This window comes from Anarrhichthys ocellatus, unplaced genomic scaffold (genome assembly GCF_004355925.1).
Source record: "Anarrhichthys ocellatus isolate YVR2014 unplaced genomic scaffold, GSC_Weel_1.0 scaffold46, whole genome shotgun sequence".
Taxonomy (NCBI): domain Eukaryota; kingdom Metazoa; phylum Chordata; class Actinopteri; order Perciformes; family Anarhichadidae; genus Anarrhichthys; species Anarrhichthys ocellatus.
In genome coordinates, this window is record NW_022280076.1 from 2,199,583 (window position 1) to 2,223,290 (window position 23,708).

The 23,708-nt window shown below is 42.3% G+C and overlaps 1 protein-coding gene across 1 annotated transcript in view; it reads right to left on the reverse strand.

Moving 5' to 3' along the window:
• The window catches only part of ephb4a (eph receptor B4a), a 33,886-nt gene extending 17,614 nt beyond the window's left edge, over positions 1 to 16,272 (reverse strand). Inside the window, exon 1 of the mRNA XM_031869143.1 lies at positions 15,306 to 16,272. Coding sequence (XP_031725003.1) covers positions 15,306 to 15,384 — 79 coding nt within the window. The 5' untranslated portion in view covers positions 15,385 to 16,272. The remainder of the gene's footprint in view (positions 1 to 15,305) is intronic.
• Between the last annotated feature and the right edge of the window lie 7,436 nt (positions 16,273 to 23,708).

The following is a 23,708-nucleotide window of genomic DNA, read 5'->3' on the forward strand; positions in this document are numbered from 1 at the left end:
ACACACACACACACACACACACACACACACACACACACACACACACACAACACTACATCTGAGCTGGCATTTAAAACTCTTTTTCCAGTTTTCTTTTATGGTTTTTCCTTTTCCACAGATTTAGTTTCGACATATTCATTTAAGTCTTAGTACATTTCTTTTTATTGATTAGAGTAATAATGCTTCATATAAATAAAACAATGCCTGCAACACACTAAAACCACATTTTGGAATACTATTGACCTTTTAATAAGATTGTTCTTATTACATTCATAAGAAAAACGTTTCCCTCTGAATTCTGGAAGAAAGTGTTTAAGATGTTAAGATGTCTTGTTTCCACTTCCTACTTCAACATGTTGCTTTATTGTGCAAAACATCGGTGCTGAATACAAGAGCAAATCAATACAAATCTAATTCAACACACAGATTCAGTGATTGTATCTGTATTAATCAGAATGTTGCTCTTTAATGTGACTTCTTTTATTGGTTTAAAGGCGTAAGATCCGATGTAGGGATCATTTGGAGCTGCTGTCGGTTGGGACGGCGTGCTCCACTATATTTATTACATAGATAATGGTTGTTTGATGATATTTTAATGCTCTGAATGTTAAACACAGCTCCTTTAATAACATTTGAGCATAAAAAATTCATTAGTTGCTGCCCTCAAGTCAAGAAAAATACCTCCATCTAACATATTTTGTCAGCACATCTCCCATAGTTTGATGCCCGCTAGTGTCAATGTGAGAAACTGTGCTGCCGGATTCATGAAAAAATGATCCTTCCAAGTGACTATCTTCAAAAAGTGATTACAGTCAGTTTCCTGTGGAAGACTGTATACAGGAGCAAAGGATGTTTGGAAAAAGGCCTTTTTACGTAGAAAGACACGAAGGCAGTCAGGGACTCCTTGTGCTCTATGAATATATTCAAACAGCAACAACACTTGTAGTATTTTACAAAACGCCTACAGTTACTAATCTCTGTGATCCTGCGTAAAGTGAGAGGCAATCGCGTTCACCACTTACCAAACCCACATCCCAATGAAATACACATGGAGGCAAAACAAAAACTCGGAGATAAAGCAGAGTCGGAGTGGCGCTTCCTTCTGAGACGAATGCTTCGGCTGACGCCATCGTTTAACTCTTTAGTCCTTCCACACTTAAGACTGAATGTAAAGGGATATGTGGATATTCTGGTAAATCAGTGTGCTGTCCCACTCTGCTTAATGGAGGTGATAACTTCTTTATTTCTCTCTCTTTTTTAAATTAATTATCCTACATCCCACAGTCTGAAGTTCCAATATAAAAAAATATACTGCTCCATTGCTTCTCTTACTTTAGATTAAAACACATGTTGAAACTGCAACACATGAACATTTGAATACAGAACGATTAACGGTCAATGAACAAGTGGAAACCGTCTCGTGTCACCTATAAATATCTGACTCCCTAATATCCTCATTTTTTTTTTTAATAATGATCTCGATGATCACTCGATCACGCCCACTGCTGCTCACATCGTAGCTCCTGCTCAGTGAACACACACACACACACACACACACACACACACACACACACACACACACACTTCATCATTTAGATCTTTGAAAGCGTCTTTTTCTCGTTCCCGTCCCCTGGCTGACAAGCACATGACATCACTAATCGTCACTGTTGCAAATGCAGCGAGCTTTCGTCATCCCACCACACCGAGAGGTAAACGCGACTTCAATCAATTATTTATTACCCGTTTCTCTTTTACAGTCGACTCATTTTACTCTCTCTATTTAAACTCCTCGTAAAGAAACGCACACATGCCTCTCTCCCTCTTCCGCAGAAGCCCACCGGCTCTATGACAACAATCTGAGGACATAAAGTGGAAGAAAGGGAAGAGGAGAGAGGTGGGTGAGGAGGATAATTGGATGACAAAGTTCGTCTACCTCCAGTTCACTCCAGCATAATTTTAAAAGACACACATTCGTAACACTCTGCCCCGCCTCCATCTATGCACACCTACCTCTGTTTCATATGCTGATTATGTTTTCTTTTGAAGGAATGGAAAAGAAACAACCCCCCCCCGACATGATAATCACTGTTTATCACTGCTCCATCATTAAGGTTTATGAGACAGGATGTGTGAGCATGAGTGTTTCAGATGAGATGGTGAGTGTTTCTATTATGTGCATGCACGGACTTGCCTTTCACTGAAGTAGGCTCAGACCTAAGCCCCGTTAGAGGAAGCTGGCGTTTCCCCTACAATTTTTACAGCAGCGGCAGCGGCCACCCACTGCCGGAAAATTGCCCCCCCCCCCCCGAGTGTTAGAAAAATGTACGAACAATGAAGATTCGTCATCCGGACAGATTTAACACCCAAAACAAACAATTGTACAGTAATTACAGTACAATCGTCCACATTAGGAGACAGTGAACACGTCTAAACTGATACTGGTGCTGACAAGAAGACTTAAACGGATTTATGGAAACATTTAAAGCAAATATATTAGTAGACATTATAGGACTCTTTATTCCAGGTAGAGACACTGAGAGGCAGGTTTGAAGGAGTTGTATTGAGAGATCAGAATTAGCATGGTATAGTTTATGTGCTAATAATCAAACCGTGTCGGGAAAACACAGGCAAGGGGAAGGTATTGGGTTTTCTGTATGAAAGGCAGACAACAATAGAGGGTGTTTTCTTTTGAAATGTAAAATCTGACCCTGTATTTTTCACAAAGGGGGACTACATGACAAATATTACACCCTCGTTTTCTATAGGGCCGTCTTCAGGCTTCAGACCGAGAGAGCAGGACCCTATTAGCATCGAATCCCGTTGTTCACCTCTGTGCTCGTTTCTTTCCCCGCGTACCCTTTCCCCTCCTATTTTACGCTTTCCTGCGTGGCTCTGGTGTGTTCGGGAAATTATAGGCCTACGAACATTTGCCCCGCTTCAGCTACAATTGGACCTCATTTTAATTAAAGAAACAGAGTGCCAATTACCCTCATGCACCTAGAGAAATGGAGACGGAGGGGAAGAACGGGGATAATGAAAAAGGGGAATGTGAGAGGGGAAGAGATGTTAAAGGATGACAAAAACTAGATGTGCCTGTCGGTGTGTTTGGCCAAAACTACAGCTGTGTTCATAGAGCTGCTCGCTCTCAGTGTCATCTTTCATCTCAATTTAAATTTTTCTTTTGGTCAGCTGAGGTGAAGCCATGACAGGCTGATAACAACTTGGAAACATTATAATGTATTTCTGTACGCTGTAGGCTTTCCTTTTACACCTTCCCAACATACAACGAAACCATTGACATGAACCACATGGGTAGCTTAATTGACATTATTTTTGTCAGTAAAATACATTGCAGAATTTTTTTTCCTTCAAATAATTGTATTCAATACAAGACATTAGGAATAGATCATGAAATGCTGAGCAAAGGGATCTCATCTGCTTGCATAGCATTTGTTTGGTGGTTTGGGCCGTGAAGCTGCTCCATAGGACACTTCTTGATAGGAGAGTTACTGTCCTCCAGGTAGAACTCAAAATCTCATGTGTTTCGGGTGGAAACTGCTACCACATGTTTGAAAATATCCAAAGCCTGAAATCAGACCTGCTTATGGGATGTTCTGGTGCCTGGGGCAATTTAATACCTTACATGTTTCGCATTTAAATGAAAGGAATACCAAAAGCTGGAGGAGAATACCACTATGCCTGTGCCGCTAGCTTACAGCGCGCAGACTGGAAACAGCTTGCCTGGGTTTGTTCCAGTCTTTCTGCTAAGCTAAGCTAACTGGTTGTAGCTTCATAGTCATCAGACAGACATGAGAGTAGTTGTCTCTAACTTGGCAGGAAGACTTAAAAGAGTATTTCCCAATATGTTTAATGATTCCTTTTTAAAAAAATCCCCATTTGGGTTATTTTTACTCCATTTGTACATGATTAACAGGTGAAGATAACGAGGTTGTCTCAGTGAAGTTTGTTCTGTTCGTTGGGAGTATTGAAATCATTTCAAAATAAATGATCCCTTTCACTATATAATTGGAGCGATTGTCCTCCAGATATTGAGCACATGTAACAAAGAATATCGTTAGTTAATCTTTAAAAATGCTAATTTTGAACGCCCTTGGACCCCGGGTTATCTACCAGTGCACATGAAGAATGCAAACGGTAAAAAAAACGATTTCCCTTCACAGGCGTTCCAGCGTTGTTTATGCGAGTGTAGGTCAGTGTGTGCACGTGAACATAACTTATGCACCGAGTGTGTGTGTGAGCCCTGTTTGTGTGTCTTTGACAAGAGTTGTGTCTACTGACATCAGGCCTCAGTTTCCTGTAGTTCCCCCTTCCTGTCTCCTGGTCTGGTTGGAAGGGTAGGGAGGGGCACATGACTGTTTAACCCCTCGTCTACTGTTTGACAAAAACCTCCCTCAAAACACGTGCAGATGAGCTCAGCTACTGTAAGTGAGAGTCGTGGAGTAGTGAGATGAAAGAGGGGGGGATGTGAGACAAAGAGAAAGTGTTAATGTTTGACACTTTGTCCTTTCTTGTCTTTAGGGATGCATATCACTATGTGTTGCATCTACACACGCATGACACGTGTCACATGCTGTCCCAGGACAGCATGTGACCTAGTTAGGGAGGGAGCTTCATGGACGGAAACCAAAGACGCGAGACTGCCGAGCATGAAACCGACGGACTCAAAGAACTGAGGATTAAGTACAGGTCTTCAGGGGTTCACCGGACAGAATCATTACATTAATCATTTCCAGTTAAACATGTGTTTTCCCCCCCAATCAATCCCAGAGTTCTTTAGCTCATAATAAATTCACGACAACGCGGAAGCTCTTTTGATTTCTAGTCGTTTGTCCGCCGAGCATATGTTCTCATCTCCGGGCAAATCCCCTTTTCTAATTGTAGCTCAACATTAAAGGTAAATATACATCTGTGCATCATAAGGAAAGGATTTCACAAAAAGTTTCTCTCCGGTGTTGCAACACAAAACAAATGTAAAGTGGAGGGAAAAAGGCTGTTGCATTATTCAAGGCGCACAAGTTCAAATGGAATATTTACTCTAATCACAGAGGTATAAAACGTTTTGATCCTCACATGAAATGGGAGGTTGAGGTTAAGAGCATATGTGACCCCCACTGGGTTCTGGTGTCTTTTTATATAACGCTGCCTACGAGTAATGAGTCTTGACCCATGGTGTCAACTGCAGAACAGCACTTGTGCATGTTGGACTCAACTTAGTCCGTCAGACAAACAAAATCCACACAGCCGTGAGGCCAGAGATACTCCCAGAGAGACTGCACCAGATGAGAGATGAACGTTATCTACAGAGAGGTCACATCTATGACGGTTTGACAATATGTTACAGTGTTTGCTGTTGGACGTGTGCGCAACAGGAACCTACTACTATTGGCAAGAAGAAGTAAAAGCAATACATTTTAACATTTAATTCAACAACAAGACGGATGTTTAAATCGTTAATCACTCACAACTCACTTGACACATTCAAGGACTCCGAGTTAAACACATAATTCGCTGCACTCTCTCTCAAACAGTGTGATTGATTAAATTGCTAAGCTTTACAGCATATTTCAGCTACTTTGGAATATTGATCCGCCACTGAGTGAATTCACCTCCCGCTACTTCCAATTATGGGCACCACTCTCTGAAACCCCCTCTTCAAAAATAACCCGGCTCTGTGAAAAACTGAAAGCCTTCTTGAGAACATTGTTGCAGGCTACACCAACTCCCTGGTGGTTTCCTGGTACAGAATCCTATAACAGGAGGAATGAATTACAAAGGAAAAGTTTAAAGGACTTTTTATCAACTCGGTATATTTCGGGTAGGGTGTACTGCACATTTTAAGACCTCTGAATTTTCCACAAGCCATGTCGTCTTTAAATAAAGAATACTATAAGGTAAAAAGAGTTTAAAAATAAGCAGTCCAAAAAACCCAAGGCTATTACCTTCACTATTACGCATGACAAAAAAAACAACATAAAATCTTAACATCTGAGAGTCTGGAACCAGGAGGTGTTTAGATCTATTGGTTGCAGATCCATCTATGAAATTCTCCTCTCCCACGTTTTTCATTACTCTCCTGTTGTTTACACCAATTCTCTCTCTTCCCTCGTCATCCATTATTTTTTCACCTTAAATTCCCTTTCTCAGATGACAACGATAAGAATCAACATGCTCCCGAACTGAACTCTGTCAACTAAAAGCCTAAAGTGTGAAACTAACTAAATATACTAAGATATTTAAGTTTCCCCACAACGTCTGATTGTATCTAGTTTAATTTCCGACACTAAATCCTACCTGCTGCTGTATTATAGGAGGAGGAAAGTTCCCTAAAAATGTGGGTCACGCATCTATCGATTAGTGGAGCGACACACATTTATATTCGTCTTCATGTGCATAGTATCCGCAGCTGGAGTCTCACTGAATTTAGGGACTATACCCTACTTCTAAAATATAATTTTATTGAATTAAAAAAAACATATATAGCCAGTGAAAACATGGGGAGACGAGGAATGCTTGTTTTTATGAGTGTATCCCACCTTTTAATCTTGAAAACTTGGGCTGTAATTGCCTCCGGGCTTTAAAAATCAAGAGTATAGTTTCTTTTCATAGACCTTGATTCTAAAAGATTGAAAGGCAAGTGCCTTAGTTAACAGATGTGGGCTGCACAACTCATTTTAGCACTTCAGTCTTTTCAAAAGACACTTTTTGTGATCACAGCCGTCAGAGGCATGCTTGCTTTGGTAAAAGGTTTTTACTTTGTTTGATGCTGTCAAAGGCTACAGTCTGTGACACTGCGGAGTAGAAGAGAAAATGAGCAAAACAGAAACTCAATGCCATACTCATCTACTTAGAACGGACGTTCAGATTGGGAAATGGTACTCATTCAGTAATACGATTTAAAGATCATCCATCATCCTCGGGAGAAAAGAACACACAACCAAATTCACTTCCCTGCTGCGCCAATAGACTGTATGTAAGAAGTGGACGTAGTCAATGTGACGTCACCAATTTGTTTGTTGACTATCGCTTCGAAGCCTTGAGTTCCTGTTTTTGGTCGTCGCCATCTTGTTTTTTTCGCAACCAGAAGTGACACGAGAGGGTGGTGCTAAGTACAACATACAACTCTGAAAAATACATTTTTAGGCCTCCAAAAAAGTTAAAATGAACAGAAAGCACACCGTGAAAGGGTTAAAGTTGTAAGACGACCAGACAACTTACAGTTAGCGACCTGTCAATCACTAGGTAGCCCCGCCCTAAAGCACAGCCTGCTTTGCTCTAAATGGGAAAATAAGTTACTGAATGAACATAATGCTGTGTTGAAGAACACTTGAAACTAGAGATTGAGACCAGAAACTGACGTTTACAATGTTTACTGAAGTGAGAAATAGGGTAATTTCCCCATAGACTTCTATACAATTCTTTTTGCAACCAGACAAAGAATGCAAGTTTAGGGCACTTCAGCATTGGCTTCACTTCTGTGCCTGTGAGCCATCATAAATCCTCAGTCTGAAGCCAGAACCGCCCTCTACAAACCAACCAGCCTCAAGTTGTTATCTCCTTTATGGAAGGCTTGAAGGCAGCTGATCGTCTGCTCTGAGCTGTGTCATCACACACATGAGAGAGAGTGCAGGTGCTGTGCTTGCCTCGAAACACTTTCTCAGTCGCCTCGTCTTCTCCTGTCCACGGGGAGGCCTGAGGTCAGGGTCAGTCATAGGCTGGCACCCCTGCAGGGCGGACACTTCAGAGACACGCGGCGCTGAAATCTGGGATGATCTTCCTAACCAGCGGGAGACTCTGCCACACCCCCGCGATTGCTCAATAATTGGGCCAGATAGTTTGCCAGTTACTACCGGTACAGATGAATTATTCGCATGTTTGTATCTTATGTCATTTAATCACGAACAGGAAAGACTGGGATCCATTCCAAAATGTTGTAATATGTGTTCACTCACGGGGCTGGAATGATATATCATCCTATAGAGTTGCAGCAGAAAAAATGAACTCCCATTTGTCAGCGCGAAAAAGCAGGGAAATATGAGCTTTTATAAACTAACATATGACAGGTTGGTGACCTATCTTATTTCAAATCTGGCTTGGTGAAAAAAACCCACATAGCTCCATCTACTGCTGTGAAGCATCTAACGAACTCTCAATGAGCCCCAAAAATGTCTACTGCTGTTCTTTTAACACAGCAGTGGTATCAAAGCCTTTACTAAAGCAGAATCTACAATTCACTTTTTTGGAGGGGGGGGGGGGGGGGAAAAACACACAGACAAAAACAGACACACACACACACACACACACACACACACACACACACACACAAAGCTTTCAGTGACTAATCTGCAGTGGGAGGTGGACAGCTTGAAGCTAACATTGCAGACTCCAGCTAAATAAACCATCTAAGGATTGACACATCTAAGTCGAGATACAAGAGAAACAGACTCTCTGCGAGAATCTTCTCTTGTATCTTGACACATCACCCTTTTCTTCCATATCCAAACATCAACAGACGCAGTGAGCAAATTCTCTTCATCAGTCTGTGCGTTGCTCCGCCGAGCCTGCGATTGGTTGTTTGGGCGGCGGTGACCGATATATCTAAAATAAAGATGGATTCATCTCTTTGCTATTTGTTAGAGGACGAAGAGCATCATTCTCCTTCATCGGCCAAACGCATCGTGTTTTCAGCGAGGGGTGAACTCAGTAGTTCAGAAACTGAATTTGACAACCGACAATATCTGAAAAAAAAAATGGGCCGAGTTTAATAATACGACGACTCTTCTTCAAATGAACGGATGAGAGTTGAGCTGAGAAAGCAAATCGGTTATTATTGAAGCGACGGTGATGTGCAAGAACACGCGGGGAAGAACGATTTGTGTGCAGCAACCCTTCAAAAAGAAGACACCAAAGCTGCCAAAAAAAAAAAAAGGTGTTTTAATGCTTCTTTAACTGAGCTGACCCACTCCTATTTGGAGCACGACTCCCTCCTAAAGATGTTCGCGGTGTGCAGGTCTGTAGGAGGGCAGCTAGCGCACAGGAATGCGTCTGCTATGCCGCTGGTTCGGGGCGGTATATGAAAGCAGGCCCTGGGAGACATGTGCATGCTATGAAGGCGGAAAGCAAAAATATGCACGCAGGTCTCCAGGTTGATGTCGAACCAAGTGGATTCCATTTTAACTTAAAAACGGGCACATCCAGCAGCAGATGTAGGTCAACCTTTGACGCAGTGAGAAAAAAAAATATCCCAGACTCAAAATCTAATCGAGCCTACTGACGGTGCATGCTTCAAGCTGAGACATCTTGACATCAAGGTTGCTATTTTTTTTTTTTAATCAATTCTTGCACATCCAGCATCAGACCCCCCCCTCAAGATTTCATGCTATTTTTGAATCTAACGACAAAAACACCACAAGGCACGAGATGACAACGTAGAACATGGCTCACAATGGATTTTCTTTTTTGCTCCACAATGCTCGGCGGGCCTCTCACAGCTGTGATTAGTGTGTGAGATAAATGAGAAAGATGGACCCGAGATAAATAGCTTCTTCTTCTCAGCGTAATTAAAGGCCTTTTTAATCCCCCTTTGTTATAATCACATATTCATCCCATCACACTATATATATATATATATATATATATATATATATCTCACATATCTGGCCTCAGGTGTGCGTGATTACAGACTGCAAATAGGCAATATACATACTTTGCTTATTACGCCAGCGTGCACATACTCGCACCCCCCTCTGCACTTGCTCTTTTCCATTTCGTCGACTCATGCCGGTCTCCCCAGCTCTCCTTGACTCACTTCAAAGAGAACCCCCACCCCACCTCCCGCTAAAAAAAAAGTGCCATTCTCCTTGGTGCTTATGGCTGATAGGCTGTGGCCTCATTCCCTCTCTGCTGCAGCCTGTCCCCATTGTGTCCCACTCTCAGAGAGGAGCGTGTGGGTGGAGGACAGACTGGCTCTCCAAAGAGAATGCCTGACATGGATGTATGGGCTGGGAGTGTATCCTCTCGCCGAGCTAAAATATCATCCACCTGCAATTCCCGGCTGCCATATGCATCCTTCACAGCGAGAAGAGGGGGGGGGGGACACGGACTGAGAGTACTTGTGGCACTCGGATGCCTGTTTAACTCTTGAGGAAGCTAATCATGGGATTGAGGTGCTGAGGATGATGGGCTACAGGCTTTCAGAGGGAGAGGGGGGGGAGAGCTTGCTTTAAATGCAAATCCCTTTCTTATAAAAAATCGGTTCCGTTTAAAAGGATTTCTGGGAAACGATCCACATTTCCACGGCAGGGGAGACAGTCGGCAAGAGAAAAACAGCATAGCACCAGTCAAACATCAAGGAGACAGAGGACGTGGAGAGAGTAGCAAAAGAAAAGGCTACATGTCTGTGAAAAGAAGGGGATTGAGGCTCAAGTGAGGCCTCTTAGATGAAGAAAAAAACATCCTTTCTGCGTTTCAGACACTTTGTGACTGAGAAGCATTAAGCTATTCATCGTGTTATTTATGTCACGAAGAAGGGGGGGGGGGGGAAGAATAAAGAGATTGTGTGGGAGAAGGGAGAATATTTTAGTTTTTAGAGGGTTGATGTCAATCTTTCCTTCCACTGAAAGCGATCCATCAGCAGATTACATAAATATGAGCCGTGAATGTTTCCATATGAAGACGCCCGTCACGTGTCTGGATGTATATAAGCAACTGGTGAGTGTTGCAGTGTTTGTTTGAAGCAACATACTGATGCTTCCATCCAACCACTACCAATCAACAGCATTGCACAATATGAACAGAGTGCTTTTTTCTTTTTGAGCATCTTTGTCAACCCACTCACATTAAAGCGTGGAGATATATCCGCTTTCTTTTTACCGCATCAAATATGTATCCATGCATCATTTTTAATTAACGGAATGTTTTAAATCATGGAACTCTAATTGAAATGTGAACCTATTACTCTAGTTGTCTCATTACTCCCACTTGCCCTCCCCCCCACCCCCGGGTGCATCTACTTGTAGCTGTGTGTGAGCTCATTGTTCAGGACGGAGGCAGCACGTGTCAGAACAAAAGATGTGAATGTCAACTCTTTTGTTTAGGGTTACTTTGGTTTGGGGGGGGATATGGAATGAAACAACTGCTGTCTCTGTGTGTGTGTGTGTGTGTGTGTGTGTGTAAAGTTTGCAGGAGACAGGATGATACTCCAGCCCTCTTTCCATCAGCAGAGGCTAAAAAAAAAGTGCTGATGATGTTTTTCACCCCCAACAACAAGTCGGGCTTCTGCTTAACAAATCACACTGGCAGCTGCACTCTCTTGTTGCATTATGTGGAGAGATGATTTGTAAATGGAGGGAGGTAACAGCTGCAGTAACATACCATATTGCAGAAGCAGGAGATTGCTAGTATGGAAAGGTGGATTTACAACGCTGCAATAAAAAAAAGGTACGCACTAAGTACAAGCCTCCCAGACAAAAAATAATCCATTTTGCTAAAGAGACACTTGATGTTCAGCAGTCAATCACACATCAACTCCAGAACCTCAGATATGTCTCCGCCACAACGGATCTACAGTCACGTTGCATGAACGCGAGTAAACAGGGAGCCGTATGGTGCATTTCAATCCACCTGATTTTATGCACGTTCTTAATTTGCACATCAAAAAAATCCCGAGCAGGCATGCAGGACTTTTTTTTTGTTTTTGTAATATCACAAAAAGGTTTTTACCTTTGACTGAGGTGGTTAAAAAAAAAAAAAAAAAAAAACGCAATGGAAACACACTCAACAGATTAATCGTTACGAACAGGAAGCATGTGACATATTTGTCATCGAGGCTTCCACTCCAATGTCGGCAGACGAAAACATCCATTCAGTGTGGAGCAATCAGGAGACTGTGACCTTCCTCAAATGAATAGATGAGAGAAACACAAAAGCCACATTTTCATCACATTTTCCACTTCCCTTTTTCTTTGCTTGGGCTTTGAATGTTGTCATGTCATTGCGTCCTCTTCTTCTGAAACTATTAACGGCAATCGACGTGAGAATTTGCACCACCAGCTGTTTTTCTTGCCGCAAACAGTATTTGCACAACAGTCGTGGATAGAAACTCGCCTTCAGTTGCATTTCCTTTTGCAGACTTTTCTAGAAAGTCGGTTGAAATTTGTACATTTGGATGTAAACTCGTCTATTGATATCAAGAGTGACTGTCTGTACAGAGCTGTTGCACTTCAGATGATCACACAGGTACTTCAGTAGCACGAGCTCTCACAAAACGCCTCCAAGCCACGGAAATTAAACAGGACAGACTAGAATATGTCAGCCATCGGAGTGGAAAATGTGTCCTCCGAGTTTAGAAGAGTGCCGACAAGTTTTGCATCACTTTCGAAATAATTATGTTAAATGTCGTTTCAGCTCTGGACCCGAGCAGGTGGAAAAAGACTGCAGTGCTTTTGTCGCTGGCTGCATCTTGCCATCGGTAAGAGAGAGAAAGTGTATATGTGCGAGGAATAACGAGGGGCAGGGAGGGAAAACAAAATGGGTACTTTACAGGTTGAGCTTGTGTGTGGGGGGGTGAGGAACATTTAGGGCTTACATTCATAATGTCAAATATGTTTCAAAATTGCGGTAAACATCAGTGAGAATTATTAATCCTGGATAAAGAAAAGCGTATGCCTTTTTTTAAGTTTAAGGTTCGTACAGTTTCTGTACATGACATTTTATATCTCAAAAGCGAGGCAGTACGAAACTAGTGTTTGTTTTCTCTCTGTGTGTGTGTGTGTGTGTGTGTGTCCATGTGTCCTCACTCAGACCTTTGTCCTTCTGGGTCCATTTGGCCTCTAACAACAGTCCCATCTTCCCACTGATAGAGACTATCAGTGGGAAGTGAGTGACAGTGTGTGTGCATCCTCATTACTAATTTCCACCCAAAGCTTGTTATTAATTCCGAGCCAAAGTTAATTATCTGATCAAGAGGTCTGTGTTTTAATCTTCACAGAGACAGAAGGAAGAACGATCCCAGCGCTGCTGTGTGTAAGTGAGTCATTTATCCTTTAGTTGGAAAGAGGAGGAGAGAGATTTGGCAGCTGTTGAGCCTCATCTATACCCTCCCCATCGGTTCGCTACAGAATTCCCGACTAGACGGAGAGAACAAGGGGGAGGATGATCCAGAGTGTGCTGGCACGGAGGACTGGGCCATTACGCAAGACACGGAAACCAGACATCTTGTTCACACTTGGTGAGACACAGATGTTCTGGAGTCAGACGAAGAGTCGCTACAAGCCCTCGGCCCCCGTCCTCCACGTTCGAGGCCGAGCTGCACCTGTTTGGAACCAGCGTCTTATAACGAGTCGACTATTTCTGATTGAGTCGAGGAACATGTTTGAGGATTCTGCCACCAGAAAAAAAAAAAAAAAACCTGCTTGGCATCGCTTCCCACGCATAGATCTGAGGTTAAGCATCTCTTACGTCCCAGAGAACAAAATCTCTGCGTTGAGTCGGAGAGGTGGAGTCCCCCGCTGTGGAAGAAGCTACCGCTCCTCTAATGGCCGGATGCCTGGCTCCCAGAAAACTAATATCTGGGGAAATCCCAAACTTCTCACCTGAAATACAAAGTCAACAACGGTTGTTTTACCTGCAAGAACTCAAGACTCTCAGGTGCGGACATTTTTTTTACTTCTTCTCTTAATGCTGCAAATCTAAGCTTCTAAACACCCTTCAGGAGACCGCGGGTGATGTGATGCACCCATGTGTTTGTTCAGTCTACAGTAGACGCCATACTGTAAGTCTACCCCTCCTCCAAGAAAGGGCATTCAGTGCCAGCGGATACGTCCGGACTCAGACCAGAAGCAGTTGACAGATTCATGTTCCTGCCACAGAGTATGTGAAGTCATGCATGGTCGCCGTGTTCCTGTTTACAGCAGCTATTGATTGGAATGAACATATTGGAGGAGGGGGGGGGGGAGTCTCATTGTAAAAGAGCCCATTGTTTTTTTTAAGCCACAAAACACCTACCTCATGTAGCAGTATACATTGGGAACCAGCCAGAGAAAAAATGGCCGCCGTGTCAATGATTTGTATCAAGTTAATATTAGCATATGTCTCCATTCTTCGCTCTGTGATGCTAACTAGTGAGGCGAAATGAGATCTAGAAAAACAAGACTTCTGACACCACAAAGTCACCCTAAGCAGCCGTAAGCCCGACACAGTGCCGACCAGAAATAGCTTGATGGAGAATAAAGAGTAGTCTTCACAGGAGCACAGCAGCGTGCAGCCTACACAGCAGTCAGGTACTTTCAAAAAAAAAAAAACCTGCTGTTCAACAGCTATAAAGAAACCCAGTTGTGATCCTCTAATCCTCAAACACAGGCCTATTATTTTTACAGAAATGTTGCCTCGACATCATTCTTCAGGAACTGAAATCAGTTCACTCCACAGCACTGAAACGTCCCGAATAATATCACAAAAGAAGACAGAGATTAAAAATAATAAGACACCCGGGCCTTCTGGTTGGTTCTGATTTGTCAAAGTGGCTCAGTGAGGCTCAGTCTTGCACCCCTGCATTAAGCCAATTATCCAGACACTGGCCCTGTTGTTATGCTGATGATGCCGAGCTTTACTCGTTGGAAAGCATAATTTTCTTTAACTTTATGACAGCTTACGTCTTACTCGTCCCTCCTGGGCTCACAAAGCTGATCCGGGACCTGTTAATAGTCAAGTCTCGATCCAGACTTTATACACAAAGTGTTTGATGTGTTTCCCCACAATAGATCTCTATACATCAACTCACAGAAGATCACATCTGCCCTGTATCATCCTCAGAGCACCGGAAGTCTCATTATTGATTTAAGGTGAGCTGGTTACGGGTCCCAAGGGTGCAGCAGGGGGACCTTTAACTCTAAAGGGAAAATTAGTGTCTACGTCTTAGAAATTAACTTCCTGAGGATTTCAGGAGAGGAAACCCAGAGTTTTGTTATTTCTTTGACAACACTGGAAGAAACTTTCAAAATAAAACGCCAGAAGAAGGAAATAAAGATGAATGCTATATGTATGTAACATACATTGTAATTATTGAGATCCCGCATCCTGCCATGATATTTCTATGATTATTCCCCTGTGATTTAGGATAAATTCTTAGCATTGAATGCTCTTAAAATTGCTTGTGGTTTTTACTGCACTCTGGGTTTTTTTGGGCAAGGAACAGGATGTAATCCTAATTGCACATCTCACTCAGCCATGCAACCACAGAAAACAAGTCCAGACAGCATTTGAAGGAGAGAGAAAAAGTCCAGACTCACCTTCCTCTGCAGAAGCCAGGAGAGTCCAGTCAAGGAAGACGCACCCCAGCAGCACAACGCTCCTGTATGTCAGCTCCATGGTGCTGGTACCAAAAGGTGAACAATTAACCTGTTCTCTGTTCTTCCGCTTTGTCTCCAATTAGAAATAAAGTGGCACGGCTGTGCACTCACTGGCCGCAAACCAGTCCGCATTTAAAGTGGACTTCAGTTCAGAGAGCCTCACACTGTGGTCAAAAACACTGCAGTAAACAAATAAATAAATAAAACAACACTTTGGCTAAGTGAAGTGTCAGTCGATAGTGACGTTTAACTGGTCGCACACAGACTGGAAACTTCTCTGAATTGCCCAACTTTGTGTTGTGATGAAAGTGTGGATATAAAAAAAACAACAACAGTCAGTGTTTCACCTCCTCTCCTAGCCTCCTCTGTCAGCACAGCTGGTGCATGGTCCAAACTTGTTGTGTCCTCGGCTTTAAAAAGCTCTTTGTGCTCCACGCGACTTCTCCCAATGTCTCCCCCTCGACTCGGTGACCGAGCACAGGCTGAATCCGCAACCAGGGCGCCTCACTGCATGCGTGTTAGTTGCGGAGATAATCCTCATCACCGGTCGGTTCACACCTACTTCCACATGTTCTCGTCATGTTTGGCAAAACAGTCCAACAAAAGTGTGCTGATGTTGTTGTTTTTCTTCCCGTTAAAGCACCAGACAGACTATTTTGCTGCACCCGAAAGGTGGTGGGGGTACTGTGCAGACACGTCTAGCTCGGTCTGGATTAACAGGGGGAAAAAGACTGCAACTGGGGGTAAAATGTCTGGTTTGTTCTCTGGATAAATCCGCAGACTGCACGAACAGCGGACACTAAAAGTTGCGCGCTACAGTAGCTCGTAGGGAGGAGAACTGTGCGCTGGTCAACGAGGACTTCATCCCCGCATCGAACACCGAGTCGAATGGCATCAGCAAGCTCCGCCCACAGACTGTGGTTTCCATAGCAGCAGAGTCTAATACACGTGATGGCACACAGAGTTTCCTGTGAGCGCCTTCAAAATAAAAGCAGACACGTTTGGAAAGAAGCAAAAATAAATCCCAAATCAAGAATTGAGGGTGGCTCGGTACAGTTTCACTCTACTTTGCCAGCAATCTTTGTTTTTCAAATCCATGTGTTGTCTCACCTAAATGTAGCGGGTCTCTTGTTTGTTTCTTTCCCCATGAAGCATTAGGTTAGCTGTAAGCTTTTACTTTGACAACAGATTCACACTACTTTGGGTGTTTTTTAAACTATTTACGTGTGTCTTGACTCCAAAAAAACAATGAAGTCCGTCCTATCTACAAATAGCCTATTGGCATGCTGCCAACTGTCATCTGGATGAAATCTGTAGGTAGGTGTTGGTACAATCAGCCCAGACACTATCTCCGTCCAATATTGGCCCAATCCCATTCCGTACTGGGCATGATCAAATCCAAGTTGGTATGGAAAGCAATCCGATTGTGTACGCATTCCTAATGCTACACAAAATCAAGTTAATCTGTACTGAAATATGTTTGGTCCAACATACCCATGCCCTCCCCATGTAGGCAAATCCTATAGCCACAGAGCAGCACCACTGACTGATATAATGCAGGACTTCAAGGACACCTCTGCAGGGCTGATAACTTCTAGCACTGGGGATTTGAGCACTTGGCCTGCAGATATGGTCTCCAGTCGAGGTCAATTAAGCTGAAGTCTGCGAAATGCTGATAGACCAATAGGCCATCACCTGACTCACGATGCCACCCTGCAACCTGCTTTCTTGCAGTCTAATGGAAAAAAAGATTTGCATAATTAGCTCTGTTAGCATTATAAATGAGCTGCTATGCAGTTGTGCCACTCTCTGATTTTTTTTTTTTTAAAACGTGTATGTTTTATGACATCTCGCTTTTAAATGTGCATGTTTACCATCTGAACACAGCCTATTTTACTGAGAGCCATACCATTACCAATTCATTACTACATCAGTGTCACAGCGCAGCCTATTTTCTTATTTAATTAATGGGTGTTTTCCTCAAGGGGAACTGAGTGGAATCACTTTTTGAAGACGGTCTGCGGCATAAATAAGTGAAAATGCTAATTTTAAGTCTAAATGACAAAATGTAAATAAGATATCTGCACTTCAAGCTCACTAACAAGGCCAGACCAATGTTTAATGTTGGCAAGGCGAGGCCAGAGAACAAGAAACATTCTGGTTCTCTGGATTAAACTTGTCTTGTTAAGTCTTTTCTGTAAAGAATAATTGGGTGAAACACATACAATTGATCCAACCTATTGACATCGCCACAGGCTATGCTGTATCCCCGAGAATTATTGAAGAAGGAATATGAAAATGTACAAACATCACATGATGATGAGATCCGTGGCACAGAACTAATATCTCAACATCAGTTAAAGTATTTACTGTGAATGCTATCTTACAAGTAAGATCAAAAGATATAAACAGCACAGTTGGGACTTGTCCTTGACTTTTGTTTTGTTTGTAAGATAACGCATGCTGCTTTGGTTTTCCTTTTGCATTTGCATGATCAACTGCACTGCAAATATTGTGTAAGGCCACAAATTGTAATGAGTTAAATCAATTTTCTTCAAATTCCTCCGGACCCTGCTCACTTCTGCAAATACGACCTTTTCTTTTCCTTTTTGTCCCTTTGTTAATATGTTAGCCTACAGAAGTGGATAGCAACTCATCACAGCAAGCATAAGGGGTGTTCCAGTCACCTAAGCTGTCACATTCACTGATTGACGTGCATGGAATTCTTCTTCATAAGCTTTCACTTCTAGCACTGGCAAGCAGCAGTGGGAGCTTCAACGGGAAGTAATTCTGAAACAAACAAGTCAGAAATGTCCCTGAGAGGTTACATTTTTCTTTTTCACAGTAAGTCTATGATTTGTCTTGAGTGTAAGACAAAAGAGCTTCTGGATCAAAATGACCACCAACAGAAAACAAGGCTATTTGTCAGCTGTTTGTGTGCACACAATACTTATTTTTTAATACTTCCAATTTTTCTTGTCTGTTTTTTTGCAAAGGCTGTATTATCAGACACTTGACTGTCATCTCTGTTTTATTGATTTGACTTTGGTGATCCCCTGAATTTTTTGTTTATTGCCACCAGAAGGTCAAAGTTTTTACTGATGCAGTGAGATGTCTCACAATGGACTGACACCTCAGTTGGTATAAAAATTCATGGCTCCTAAATGTTCAATCCTGCTGATTGTAGTAGTCCCCTGACTCCTCCTCTAGCGCCACCATGTGGTTGACATTTGTGGATTGACATGAAATGTCTCAACTATTGGATGGACTGCCATGGCATGTGATACAGTCATTCATGTCCCCTTTTGACTTTTGTGATCCCTCTAGCGCCATCATCAGGTCAGCGTGTCAGTTTGTCCACTACTTTATCAGCAAATACTTTGTGTTTAGAGCTAATTAGCTAATGTTATCATGCTAACACACTAAAATAAGATGGCGAACATGATAAAGATATCTCTTAAAAACCAGCATGTTTGTTATTACATTGACTGTAGCATTTAGCCTGAGCTATAGCCAGTGTTGCATTAGTGTTTGTCCAGGTATTCTTTACACATTGCATAGAAAGGTGGCCCTTTAAAAGTAACAACACAATGAAAAGTTAACTGAATATTTTTGCATCATTGGACTCCCAACAACTGAATGGTCATAATGGCACAATGCATGCAGTGAGCTAAACAGATAAAACGTATTTAACAGTGCACTACTTGCACACCAGGAACAACTAGTAAAAAAGATATGTAAATAGTTTTTTTGTCAAGCCTCTTGTGGAACAATGCAGGAGCTCTTTTCTGGACTCACAACAGAATCACCAGATAGGCATTTTCATTTCTGATTCTGTTCTCGCAAATAAAGCACTGCCCCCCATGTCCCCCAAAGTCTTTATGTTTGCATTATGTTTCTTCTGTAAATGTGTATTCGATATTATTTCAGGAGGCACCTGGGTGTGTCATCCAAAGCATTTTAAAATTCCAACGCTTGCACATTCCTATATGCCATCGTCCCAATATTAGGATTATATGTCATCATTGCTACTACAAAATGAAAGTGTGCATTTGGCCCAGGTGACATAGTAAGCCTTCATGGGCTAAGCTCTGCCCTTGCAGATGCAGCTCATAAAATGAAACCACAAGGCTGTGTTTTAAAATCCCTGTCGTTCTCCTGGTTGGTGAAACCTCACTGAGCAAGGAACAAAATCTGTGTCACTTTGTATTCGTTTCAAGGTTGTTGAATATTAAATGCAGAGGGTAATATTCCTTTGAAGCCAACGTGCCATGCTTTAATTAGTGGAATGGGCATAGAGTTGACATTTTTGAACAGACGTAAGCATGCCAAAACACTCCTCACAATCCGTTTCATTCTCACATTATTTCACTATGCTCTGCAGGTATGGCTACAATGAGGTGTGTTTTATTTTTTTCTCGACAGATTATCTTAATAAGCCTTTAGGAGTGAGAAAAAGGCAGAAGAACCCATTAGGTTTAATCCAACTGAAGTCTGAGAGCTCTGGCACAAAACCACATGGAGTCTTTGTTATCTTAAACTTAAGAAGGCAGCTCGTTTCAAGCAGCACAAAGCAGTGTCTTACAAACCCTGCACCACACCCTGCGCACACCGATCTGAGGATGAATCATCTGATCTCTGGGCAGTCAGTGTGATACGTGGTAGAGGAGCATCGAAGCAGCCAAAGTGACATCATCCGGAGCACAAGACATAAACAAGCTCAAGTTGTCCTACACAAACACTTTGATGGGTACCAGCTGGGGCCTCATGGGTGGAGGGGCAAAAAAAATAAGAGGGGACGAAGCATCGGCGAGGAGCATACGTGGCAGGCTGAAATGAATAATAAAATATGAACATGGAAAGGATCTGTGTTTGATCCTCTACTTCAGGCTGTAGCTGTCATGTTGTAATGAAGGTAACAAATGCTGCTGACAACCTCTTGTACAGCCAACGTGTTTGGTAGACAGATTGAAATGTCTTTGTGAAGTCTGTGGCTAACCGTTCCTGTTGCAGTTTTGGACACTCCTTCATAGAAACATTCCTGCTGCTCAATCATCTTGCAACCGAGAGGATTACCATGACCAAAGAATTATATCTGAGTGAAAGAGTACAGGCACCCCCATCAAGGTGTAGAGACATATGTGGACCTATTCACCGGAAGCTTGCCACTCATTATAAATACATATTTTCACCTCAGCACTTATTGCGATAAACCTGAAGTCCTAGGGTGTGTATACGGCAAGGTGGGCGACAAGTAAAGGTTCAGGCTTTGAGTTGTGTGATGGCTTGCGTTGTACTAAAATGCTTTCCTGCTTTCCCGTGCAGAGGCATACGTATATGAGCAGTTTTGAGGTTGCTTTGAATGCTTGAGATAGACCCCATTCTTCTGTGTCCTACCACACGTGTTCTTTCATCCAAATCCAGCCCTGTCACTGCAGCTCTGGACACCAGCAGTATAGGACTGACTTGCAACGCATAATGACTATCACCTTGATCACACTAAAGAGTTCCGGGATCCAACATTTGGCAATTATACCGCTAATTTCAATCCAACGGCTTCCTCGTTTTCATCGTGTGTGGAGTGAAATTTGAATTACTGGCTTGATTATTCCATTTGGAGGCATTCATTCCTTGTTCCTCCTTAGTTTATAATGACTGTCCTCCCTGGCAGTGAAACAGGATGTTGGAAAGGGATCGTGCGTACATCTGTGACATACAGGGTTTCAAGATTTCCCAAAATATGAATTGCTTTAATGATTAAAAAGAGAGTTTATCCAGTGAGTCAGTTACTTAATTAGGAGGAAAATTCAAGTTCTAAATTTGAAGTAACCACATTACTTTGGCGAATTTTTCAATAATCCATCTGTGAGGCATCTGTCTTGCTCGAGCATCCAACTGTGCATTCTCCCAGCAGCTTGTGGGTAAGAGTCATTACATCCCCTGTATGGAGCAGACACCTGTTAATTAATGGCTGAGAGGAGGATAACAGCAACATGCGGACAGGAGTAACCTGATGGCTGTAAGGCCTTAGCTATGTACCAGTTGCAGGTTTAAATCCTGTTTATGGGCTTTGATGGATGTTCTCCCCTCTCTCTGTCAAATCGTTTCTATCACTTTCAGGTGTTATAATGCAGCAGAGACCAGGCTGTGGTCGACCAGGTGATTGATGTTTTGAATTTCAGGAGGGAACCTCAGCCTCCCTCTACCCTGAACAAGTGGTTGAGAAAGTGAATAAATAGATAGATTAAACCCCATAACATACACATTTCCCACCCGTAAACCTATATTTAAGAGAGAAATAACTGCATTCCACACTGTCAGAGCTTACAGGCTCCTCATCAACACTATGTGATGGGTGCCCAGAGTGAGTTATTCAAACAGACTTTCTTATGCCTTCATCTGATATTTTTGTCCACCATTTGATATATATCCCCCTCAAAATTCAACGTTGTGTAGTGGTGGATTTACAGAGCATTTGATATACAGTTATGTGTGCTTGGCTGTAAAGCATGATTTAGCATTTGTCTGTTCCTTAACAAATCACACTTCATAGTAGAGGGCTGTTTGACCGTTTGTCAATACGCCATAACCGTACAGCATCTTAAATTATGGTTAAATTAGGTGTGTGGGGAAACAAGAGGTCTAATGCTTCAGTTGGACTCATTTGTTCAATTTTCTTTACATTTAAATCACAGATTTAAAAACTGTTCAGATGATAGAAATATGCAACAGGCCTGAGGCAAGCACAGGTATATATGACCCACACACACGTGAATGTCCGCCTGTTCACGAACACACACACACACACACACACACACTCACACACACACACACACACACACACACTATAGCATAACATGCAATCAAATGAAAGGATCCTCATTGTGGGTTTTTCTAAAGAGAAAATGGTTCCCCTGATGAGGGAGGGGGAGGTTGAGCTACCGGCAAATAAGAGCATCTGAGAGCAGCTGTAAGCAGCTCAAAATGGAGAATGAGTGCCCTCCCCTGGTCGTACTGCTGCTTTCTTGCAGCCTTCAACTGTGGAACTGTGGGATACCAAATCATCAACCAGACAAAAAAAAAACAAGGCTGCAGAGTCCATTTTCAGAAAGCATTTTTAAATTCATTTTATTATTTTATAGCTAATTTACAACAAGCGCTTCACTGAACTGGAACATTTTATTTTGCTTGATATTGTCATTGTTAAATATATTTTTCTGCATCAGTTGACTTTGTTGTAACTTCGTAATCAGTCTTTTCTGTAAAAATTCATATATTTTATAAGGAATATCACACTATGATACGGATGGCTGAGAGAGATATTATAAGAAATACATTGAACCCTCAAATAAAGAAATTGAAAACATTATTTCATTCATGGATGTGTTGTCAGGTGTTGTTGTTTCTGTGATTCTCTCAATGTGTAAATGTAAATGGATGTACTGATATCATTGTGTGCGTGCGTGCGCACGTGTGTGTGTGTGTGTTTGTGTGCAGATGTTGTTTCTGTGTTTGAGCAGTTAAACTGGGCTGTGGCTCTGATGGATCCTGTACTCGCATCAATTCTGCAGTGTGCGCGGCTCAATCTAAAGCCACACAGCACCCCAACATCTCTATTGTATTTACAGCATTTCTGGCCGAGACCCAATCGCTCTCTCAATGTGGAGGGAAGAAAAATACAAAAAATATACAGACTTGAGAGGGAACCTGTGACAGATATAAATAAATCATAAATCATAAACCAAAACTTGTCAGTCACGAGCCTCGGCTGTTCCACCTTGAGCTGAGAGAAGCAAGTGAGCAGAAATTAACAAACAATAAATATGAATGGTCACGTCCATCAATACTTCCACCTTCACTCTTATAATTCAGAACAAATTATAAGTAAATACAAACACATGCTCATAAAACCTTTGAGTCCTCGTTTCCTTGCCGATACCTGTAGCATATAATGCCGTCAGTGCAAACTTCATAAATACTGTTTAAATCTTAGACACGCGTAAAACCATCTTAGTTGCATAACATCATAGCAGTATTGCACTACATCTTTATGTGCGTCTCACTCTCTCGCTCTGGCACACACACACACATACGCACATCACCCATTCATGTATTATACATTATAACCACCTGTGGATGTTATAAAGGATAGATATTCTCATATAGTATCATTTATATTTTATACACAACACACGTTTTCTTGTCGCCCGCACACACACACACAAGCAGCAAACACACGTATGCACGCGCACACAGTCACACACAGCTGCATTGTACATGTTTCAATTCGTTTTCGACATACACGAGAACACATGTCTGTTCTGGTGTGAGGTCCGCTTTACA